This window comes from Ptychodera flava, chromosome 6 (assembly GCF_041260155.1).
Source record: "Ptychodera flava strain L36383 chromosome 6, AS_Pfla_20210202, whole genome shotgun sequence".
NCBI lineage: Eukaryota > Metazoa > Hemichordata > Enteropneusta > Ptychoderidae > Ptychodera > Ptychodera flava.
The window spans coordinates 8858623-8869260 of record NC_091933.1 but is presented as its reverse complement, the minus strand read 5'-3'; the positions used below and the strand labels follow the sequence as shown (position 1 = coordinate 8869260).

Genomic DNA, 10638 nt, shown 5'->3' with positions numbered 1-10638 from the left:
GGAGGATGTGCATCAATGACTATACGTACGTTAAGCGCAGACTTCAACCTATGTAATATCCACGCTGCAAGTTGGTTATTCCAAACGGCTCAGGTTAAGTGACGCCAACATGAAGAACTACTGACTACAAGTTCTCGTCCAATACTGTTCTAGGTCGTGTGTTTAATACCATTGGACTACATCCCCTCAAGCAGGCCTGTGGTACGAGCGTTATATTACTTGTAAATGTTTAAAATTCTACCCTCCTGCAAGGATTTGGCGGTATTTCTGTATAAAGAAAGGCCATTGCATGAGAGACATACAACCCCTAAAACTGAATAGAATGACCGAGTATTGTTTCTTTCCATCGACAAATCGCTGATTCAATGCGTCTTTATTTTGAGACACTATACTTCATATAGCACGCCGTGGCGCTCTTTTTCGAGTATCTGCCATCCGCTACGAGTGACTACAACATGTCCTGATTTCGTTTGTTTGGCGTTTGATGTAGGCTTATAGTTACCGGGAATATGGAAAAACAGTTGGACAACCTCACTTACTATGCGACTGGTGTTACCATTGCGTTGATTGGTATTCTTGGTGCGTTCGGTAACATCATGGTCCAATTGGCATTTATAATAGACAAAAAGATTCGAACGCCAACGAACATATTTATCTTGTCGATTTCATTAAGCGATCTGGCGATATCGGTTTTTGGAAATCCAATCTCTGCTTCAGCCAGCTTATCACGCAGATGGCTCTTTGGGGAAGCTGGCTGCAAATGGTGAGTAAAATACTGCGATACGTTGTCATTGACTTTTGGCAAAGTATGCATCGCTGTTGTCTAGTTCATTTGATTGTCAAAAATATAAACACCAAGACACCGATCAATAAACTGATTTGATGTTACTGAGATTTTTTTCGGATTCAGTTTCAATTACCAAAGTCGACGTAACAATGTTTGAATAGCAGTTTAAAAACTGTTTTCATTTCTAGAAAGTCAGTTCCATTATAACGTTTGTCAGTTATTATTTGAGTCAAGAGATCATGGCAGATTAAACCATGCAAATGTTTTATAATAAGTGGTTTATTCCGTTTCATTTAAACTTTTAAAAAATGTGAAACACGTGAAAAGGCACGTGTTTTGTGGAGGGACCGTGGTTTTTATGTACCCGTATACAGTCTTATGTGGAAACGTTGACAGTGTGGATCGTTCAGTCGACGGGCAATTAATTCTTAGGGATAGAGACATATAACAGCTACTCAGAGGTTCTTGGTGAAGGAAATATCGCAGGACGTCAATATAAACAGCAAAATTTCAAGATGAAAAATTCAGCAACAAAACCGGTGGTTTTCACCTCATTCCGTTTTATGTTGTGAATATTATAACTCTACTACTCATCTCAAGAATGTGTATGAGAAATGTGTCATTTTCCCCACTATACTGACAAACACTGTCAAGGTACTGTGTAACTGTGTTTCCGCCGTAGCCCCGTTTTCTATGTTTATTCTATTTCCTCGATGATGACGTCACGCTGACAGCACATCTTTTGGTACTTCCGACTGCATTGTTAGTGGACCTGTCAAACCCATTCATGTTTAAATAGAAACAAGCTGATTGCATGTTGGTTTAATTGTAGGAATGTACCACCTAATGCAAAAGCTACATCTGCCCAGCATCTCTGCCTTCACCATGATGCAACATTGAATTCCAAAGACATTTTGACTTTGCCATGGATTATTTTTGTTCAAGAGATACGATTTTTTTTAGTTACCACTCAGATAACTACAAATTGAGCGATAGACATGAAACATGTCGACAATCGGATTTAACAATGGTCTTGACTATCGCCTTAACTTGGCGTCGGGCAGCCTTGGGGAAGATTCTTTCGATCAGTTTAGTCTATCCACCTAGGGTAAAAAATCAGTAAGGAATGGACCGTTTCATATTAGGAGGGCTTGGAATCTTGACTCTGGAGCATATTTTTTCCTCTCTGCTTCACCTGGAATTATTTTTAACTGTGTGAATCCTAGCATCTTTTTTCACCCCCCCCCCCCCCGTTCTCAGAGCAATCTTTATCTTTTCACGGGCATGCGAAATGCGAATATATGGTTCTTTTACTTTCGCTTTCGTCATATGACGAAACTGAATAGGGAAGCAAGCAGCATCTGCTTGAGAATGCTGGAAAGTTGGGAAATAGAGAAGAAAATAATGAAAATAAAGAAATAGATTACTGACGTAGACAAATCAGAAGTCGTCGAGGTCCCGGTCTGTAACGGGAAACGACTACTGTTTTTAGCGCTTGAAAGGTTCTGGGTAGCACGCTTAAAGCAAATGGCGCAAACCAAGTAACATTTTGAAAGACTGGAAATTTGTAGAGGTAGTTGATTACTTTGGGATGGGTTAGAAGGGTCTTCCCTCTCCCGATACAGAACAATTTGAAGTTTACGTATTAAAATGGGGTTATTTGGTGGCCATTTTGAGTGCTTTAACAGATTTTTCATGACGATTCAAAATATTGTAGACACAAAATTATTTCCCATTATTATCATGTCAACAGAAACAAGTGAATATCCAAACAGGAAAACTTCTATTTTTTCGCAACTTCATGCAAATAAATGTAAATTAATGTATAGAAATCAAAATACACTTCTAATGCACATAAGAAACTGCATTTTGATTTCTTCACATTAATTTGCATTTCTTTGCATTAAGAAATGAAAAAATATAAATGAATGCAAAGAAATCAAAATGCAGCTTCTGTATATATATATATATATATATGCTACAGAAATGCTTGAAATTTCTGTTTTAACTTTTGAATATTGACAGGCGTATCCTATAACATGCCTTGAAAGACAAAATTAATCATAAATTAAGGATATTATAAAGATATTTATAAGTAAGTCTCTTTACAGCAAATTCTTGCACCCTTGGTCAACCCACGTCACATTGCATTGCGTAAAGTTGTTAGAAATTGAAAAAGAGTGCTGTACTTCTAGAACCATCCAATTTCGAGCTGAGTGCGGGAACCACTTTATGTACAACAAATATACGTTTGTTAACAAGTCATGATAAGCCTGACACTAATTGAAAAGAACAGCAAAGGACACATGATATCCGGTGCAGGCTATGTGAAGAAGTTAAATTGAGTATTCGATATATTTTCAGGTGTAAGGATGAGAAACTGTAGCAGAAGCACAACAAATGAAAAGTACTACTTAATATTTCAAAAAAAAATAAATCAGAGCATTTATGAAAAAATAGCAATAAATTTACATGTTATAAAAATGTCTCGATCCACGGATATGCGCCGAAAATTAAAGATGTTATGACAATAAGGTGCCCAAAGAGCGCGCTGACATTTAAAGATATTACAAAAATGGCGTGCAAAAAGTTCCCGCCGAAAATGAACATGTTATAGAATGGGAAAACCCGGAGGGCGCGTCGAAAATTTGCAGTAACTGTCCGTGCATTATTTTTACTTCATATCTGCTGACAATATTTTTTATTTTCTCTGTCATCCTTGGCTGGATTTTTTTACCTCTCATTCCCCAAATCTTCCAAGCCGCCTCCGACATAAAATGGGCCATCCCTCAAGCTAACTCTTCCACCAGATATAGATTTGATCTCGCTGTACCTATACTTACCAAATAAATTTCCCTGAGGCTTGTGTCCATTCAAATAAATCTAACAAATATCTCTAGTAGACGCTTGCAGTCGGAGACCCTAAAATTAGAACTATACGTCGCTTCTCTATTTTCATTCTATCTATGGTTGAATATCAGAACTTTTGCAAACGTGTGACATAAATCTTTTTTTTTTCAGCGAGGAAATTAATGACAAAACAATGTTCGGTAGTGTTATTGTGGCTTTTTTATAACTTTTTACGAGTTGAGAATATCCCACACGATGCAGGAACTTTAGTGTCATGACGGAGAGTTTCGGACTTGTGAATTCACTTGAAACAATTCAGAGGCCATTCTTCCGAAAGAGAACGTATTCCACATTGTTTCATATTTTTCTCCATAGGTATGGTTTCGCCAACACTTTTTTTGGCCTTGTATCGATAAACACACACGCCTTGATCGCTATCGATCGATACCTGATAATCGTCAAACCTCACATCGGTAAGTGACATTCGAGTCTCCATAATCACGCAGTTTGTAGTTTTCTTGTCAAGTTTACATTCTTCGGATTTCTTTCTTAAACGAAAAAAGCCTTGCCTAACGACAGTAGAAAGGACGCTTACGTCTGAATAAAGGGCAGAGGATATGATATATATATATATATATATATATATATATATATATATATATATATATATATATATATATATATATATATATATATATATATATATATATATATGTATGTATGTATGTATGTATGTATGTATGTATGTATGTATGTATGTATGTATGTATGTATGTATGTATGTATGTATGTATGTATGTGTGCATGTGTATATGTATGTATTATATAAGTTATGCTTCCCTTTAGATCTCACGACTGGAGAGTCATCGGGCACATCCAAATAATAATTCGTAATTCGACAAAAGCTGATAACGTTAGCCATAAAATAAACATATCGAATGATTGAGTAACCAATTATTAATGCAGCTAAACATATGTGGACAGCTGAAAGCGTTTGTTGGAAATAATCATATTACTTAAATGGCCTTAAAGGCATTGCTCGCGATCTCTGGGATCGCCTTTGTTCTAGTCTGTAAGAGGATTACGGAGGTGTGATAGCCTTTTGTTTTCCATTGAAATTGTAATCAGGTTGGTAGATATTCTGATGAGACAATCTGGTGCCAACACATGCCTTTAAGGAGTGGAAGCTATCCATTTCTCACGGCTCAATTCAGCCAGTGAATAATCCGTCGGGGTGGTCACAAATTCAAATTGATATAATGCAGACACGCTGGACAATACGTTGTGTTCACCAGCCACCATATCAACTCTTCGATAGAGCCAGGTAAATTCAGTGCTTGTATAATCGAACAATGGTTAAGAACTATTCTTGATGAGGGGAACTGAAATGCGCCCTGGAAGTACTCTCATGGTCTCATTACTCAACACAATGCTCACCATCAGTTGGAGACATTTCTGTTTCTCTGGTGAAATTAGATATTGATTTAAAATATCTGCCACCAACACCGCCAAAGGTTGCACATGTACATACATAGGGGTAGGGTATTGTAGGCAGGGGGGTTGTTTTTTACTCAGTGATTTACTTGTATACTCAATCGAATACTGGGTACGCTTGCGTTTTACTGTAAAAAGAGCGTCAAATTCCTCAGTCATGCTTTTTGTCATATTCGAGAGAACATATCAACCTCTTGCTAAAATGATTGGTTTAAGAATTATCGAAAAGTCGTGTTTCAAATTTCTTTGCATTGTATTTGCGTTCCTTATGAATTTGAAATCCTGGTTTGAGTCACCGGCGTCCTTAAAGTAGTCATGTTTCGATTTACTGCCCTTGGTTAGGAAATGGGCAGGGTTACACCTACAAGCTTCTCTCAAAAGTGTTAACTTGGTTGAATTGCGCATCATTTAATGATTGTTGGTAGGAATTAAACCCATCCATTATAAACAGTCTGCCATGGAAATCTTAGCTAAAAAGCAGATGGGCGTATTTACACAGGTTGCATATAACGAAAGTTGATGGGCACGTAAAGTTATGTTCAAAATGGTAATGACTCGGAGGTGATCAGATGTGATTGCTGGAAACTGGTGGGTTTCATGAAGTTCGTTATCAGATATGCCCGACGAATAAACGTAGGATAAAGCCTTTATCGTAGACGAAACTTCTATCACGTGACAAACGTGGTGAATCGGGACATTCGAAGAAACTCAATGGGTGTTTGATGTTGTAGTATGGGCCTCGAAAGTGAAAGATTTAAAACTTTTACTCAAACTTTCCTCAAGAAATCTTTCGACAATTCTCTTTCAAATTCACAATAAAATCGGGGTCATCGTGCAAATTTTAGTACTAGCGATATATATTACCCAAGATTTACCAATATCTGAAATTCAAAATGGCCGCCCCCCCCCCCCCCGTATTAACTCTATGGGGAAAATACAATTTTCGATTTTGAAAAACTAAGACGCTAAAAAGTTTTCTTACACCAAGGGCTTTAAAATGAACCCCACAAGAGGTAGATCAGAGAAGAATTGTAAAAGTTTGAAAGTCCAAATATGTGCCCCGATGCGCGTTTGGGTGACTGAGAATAAACGAGTGTGTTTGGACACTCTAAGGATTTAGGAAGCTTGCGCTCAGTGGGCAAAGAATGAGTCAGATTATTTTTTCGCCTTTGAGCGATGCAAGAACATGCTATGTATCTCCGGGGGTGCTCTAAACTTAAAGAGGCACTCCCACTTGGTAACATTTTTAAAACACATTTTTTAATGCCAACGGTCGATATTTGACGTGGCAACTGTGCACGGATCGCGAGATATCGATAAAAACATGTCATTTCCCGAGCGTATTTTTCACATCCCGAAGTTTCTTATTATGACCCGAAATCCCCCGAAGGTTTGTTGTTATGCTGATGGACAATATTCTAGGGAGTCCAAAAACGTTTGAATGACGCAATTAATTTACCCACTGCGAAGACTTTATATACAGCATTATGCCTTTACCTAAGGTAATTTTTTTTTTAAAACTTCTCCTTAGTTTTTGTCGGTGTCATTATTCTCAATCAGTTGTATTAGATTTTTAACCAATACCACATAGATATCAGTTTTTACGAGTAAAATATTAGCCGTCTCTGATGACTACATTTTGTCGTCTGCCACACAGTTGCGCGTGGTTCGATACATAGCGGTCGCCACGTGGTATGCGTCTGCATACCACGCGGCGGCCGCTATGTATCAACCAAACGTAACTGTGCTGGTCACCTATGCGAATTCTGGTGGAATCAGCAAACTTTGTTTTTCGGGGTTTTTTTGCAGAGTCAGTAAGACTCGGCTTTATCCCACGGGACATGACCGATCACCGACGCGAGTGGTACTGTGGCGTACAGCAGCGTCAGAGTAGACTCGTACTACATAGCTTAGTTGACAATGGCCCCAGTGCCGAACGTTCGATGTTCGGAAGCTGAATTTAGGTGGGCCACCGGAATTCAAACTTGTACTTTTTTGAGGACATGTTTATATCGATATCTCGCGTTCTGTGGGCAGTCGCCACGTCTAATATCGACCAATGGCATTAAAAAAATGTGTTTTAAAAATGTTACCAAGTGGGAGTGCCACTTTAAGGTCCTTGCATGAAGAACTTCAACTTTTCTCAACTTAAACTTTGATCTATTTGGCGATAGCCTGTGAAGTTGATTTATTTCGATTTCAAGTTCAGGGACTTAATTTTATTCACCATGTATGAAGGATACCTCGAAAGCTTACTGGATCGGTATTAGAGAGTAGACTTTGAAGAGTGGTCTTGCAAATCCTCCGACTCAACTTTATCGGTTTTTTTTAAAGGTATGTATACAGTCACCTGTAATCTAAATATGCCTATATATGGTCAAAGGGGTGTTCCTTGGTATCAAAATGTCCATGTGAGGGCGCTGTTTTTAAAAGGCGGCCACCCGCTTAAAATCTGTGATTGGTTAGATTTTCTCTTTCCATGGTAAATGTGGCAAAATTGGAACAGGTGACAGTATACCTTTAACATTAAGGTAGTACACGCCTCGAAATTGAAAGTCTCAAACCTTTGTTCAAACTTTCCTCAGGAAACTCTAAACCACTGTTCTTCGAAACCAAGAATAAAATCATCGGTCACTGAACAAAATTTTGCACTAGAGATACCAATTACCTAAACATGACAGAGATATGAAATTCAAAATGGCCGCCATTCGTGTGTTGACTCTATAGAGACAAAATAAATTTTCGATTTTCAAAAGAATAAGACAGTGAAACTTTCAGTAACTCAACGAACTTCTAAATGAGACAACACAAGTGGTTGATCAGAAAGTATCTTAAAAATTGGAGATCCGAATATCTGTCCTCGAGGCGCATTCTGCCTTAATCCATTTTCGAAGATGGCAAACAAAGTCGTATTTTGAAAAAAAGATACGGAAATAATATATTCAATGAAGCGCTTTTCTGCTATGGTTGGGTACATGCTCCTGATAACGCTTTAAAATCGGCGTAGTCTTCATGATGAGCTATTAATAATCTGTGCCACGTTCTTAGCTACCTCATCTGTTTCTTAACGTTCTTTCGAGCTCACTTCTTTTGACTCTACAGCACATGCACAAACTCCATTAAGATCGTGCAGGTCAACAATCACATTGAATACTCTGTGGGGAAGAGAGAGGTGTGAGCAGCAATTGGTGGAATATCTTTTAATGATAGACGCCCACAGTTTAATCAAATAGATGGAGTTCAAACAAAGAGAATTTCCCGAGGAATATGAAATAAAACAAATGTGCAATGCTCTCGGTCGCTGTGACAAGGATGAAGGTCGTGAAGGGAAATAACACGTCATCAATGTTTGATTGATTATGTTTTTATAACAACATCAAAATATTAAAAAGTTACGAAACCGAATGATCATGACGAAAGAAGTACAATATGTCACCATGACTACCGAGAATATAAACTTGGCATGTTGTTAATGAATTCGTCGACCTTTCGTTCATACATTAACTTTGCATTCCTTGCTACACGTATTGAATTTTACTATTAGTGTATGTGTCGTCATTCCTGTCAGTTATTTTTTGTTTTCGTGTGTGTTTCGTTTTCAACTGGTAGGGTCCTGAAACAGGGGAAGTATTTTCTCATTTTCTATGTACAAGCACAGTCCCTCAGCAGAAGTCTCTATGTAACATAACGTTAAATACGCTAAGTACAGTGGCAACAATGATTTGACAAATTCGTCACACAAGAGGCAAATTGTGACCTTGAGCGAGCTCATTTCACCCTTTCATCAATATAATGAAAGTTATCTTAGTTCCCATTGTTAAAGACAAGTCGAAGCTAGCCAGTGATGCTAGCAACTACCGACCAATTGCCTTGGCTTCGGTGGTGTCCAAGCTTATTGAGCATATTTTACTGTCAAGATGTCGTGATTTTATTACGTCTCACCATTTACAATTCGGTTTCAAGAAGGACCATTCTACCGACCTTGTCTGTTTGCATTCAAAGAAATTATTAACTATTATGTAACAAAAGGTGGTCCTGTGTTTGCATGCTTCATGGATGCCTCTAAGGCATTCGACAGGGTGAACCACTTTAAACTGGTGAAAAAGCTCATTGACAGGAATGTTCCTATGTACATTGTCAGATTACTTTATTATTGGTATAGAAATCAGTTATTCTGTGTAAAATGGGTGGATTCTTTGTCAGACTGGTTTCATGTTTCTAATGGTGTGAGACAAGGGGGTGTTCTTTCCCCATATCTCTTTAATGTGTACGTTGATGATTTGATAAATCAGCTTTCTGATTGTAATGTAGGTTGTCACATTAGTGGCGTCTGTGCAAATAATTTAGCTTATGCTGACGACATGACTTTACTCAGCCCAAGTGCGAAGGGCTTACAGTGTCTCCTTAGAATATGTGAAATTTACGCCAAAGAGTTTGACATCACTTTCAATCCATGTAAAACTGTGTGCATGATTTTTAATGGGACGAAAGTAAAAGTCCAAAGAATTCCTAGACTGACACTCAATGATAAAACACTGAGTTTTGTATCCACGCATACCTACCTTGGTCATGTCATTTGTAGAGGTATGTATGACGATGACGATATTGAAAGACAGAGACGGGCATTTTGTATTAGAGCGAACATGTTATTGAGGCAATTTAATGTTGTAGTCCAGAAGTGAAAAAGACTTTATTTGCAGCTTACTGTTGAAATCTATACTGTTGCCATCTTTGGGTAACTTATAGAGTTAAAGTTATGAATAAGTTAAAGGTTATGTATAATAATGTATGGAGAAGACTTTTAGGTCTTCCTTCATTAGTAGCGCGTCTGCGATGTATGCTACAAATCATATCATGTCTCTTGGAGAAGTTATGCGCAGAAATATCTATAGCTTTAAATGTAGACTTGAAAAATCAACAAATTTACTTATTGCCGCTATCTCCTCATCAGATAGAGTAATTGATAGTGCATTCTTCAAGTTCTGGAGAAAACAACTGTATTTGAAGTAGTTTTTCTTTTCTTTTTTTTCCCAAAAGCCTGAGTTTTGTATTCATTTTCATTTACTAAATTTCTTTTCTGTATATGGACAACCCAGTCTGAAATAAATAATAATAATAATAATAAAAAAGGTGCCCGTTTCGACGGCATATCATTAAAGTCACATGTATGAAAAGTGCGATGAACGCGCTCCATCAGCGTGAGGGGCTGAATTTGTGTGTTAATGTAAAACGCATTTGCGTTCCCTCCATGTGCCAACAGAAATGGTTGAAATATCTACCGTGCAGAGTTTGATTTATTTACGGTAATCTGAAATCGGTGACTTTACATTTACATATTAAAGCAATGTACAGTCACAGTCCCTTCGATATCGACCAGGAAAGTAACTTCGGAAGTAAGTGCTTGTAAATGAAAGCAGTAATTGACCTACCCTCTTACTGACACTACACGCAGTTTATTCAATTTTCCGAAACTGTTTAATACGAGCTACTCAAATAGGTAAATACTT

General features: G+C 37.8%; 1 protein-coding gene across 1 annotated transcript in view; it reads left to right on the top strand.

The window, feature by feature from the left end:
* The first annotated feature begins 397 nt into the window (after nucleotides 1–397).
* LOC139134763 (visual pigment-like receptor peropsin) overlaps nucleotides 398–10638 on the top strand; it is a 44819-nt gene continuing 34578 nt past the window's right edge. Inside the window, exons 1-2 of the mRNA XM_070701798.1 lie at nucleotides 398–763; nucleotides 4013–4110. Of these exons, the coding sequence (XP_070557899.1) occupies nucleotides 510–763; nucleotides 4013–4110 (352 nt within the window). The 5' untranslated portion in view covers nucleotides 398–509. The remainder of the gene's footprint in view (nucleotides 764–4012; nucleotides 4111–10638) is intronic.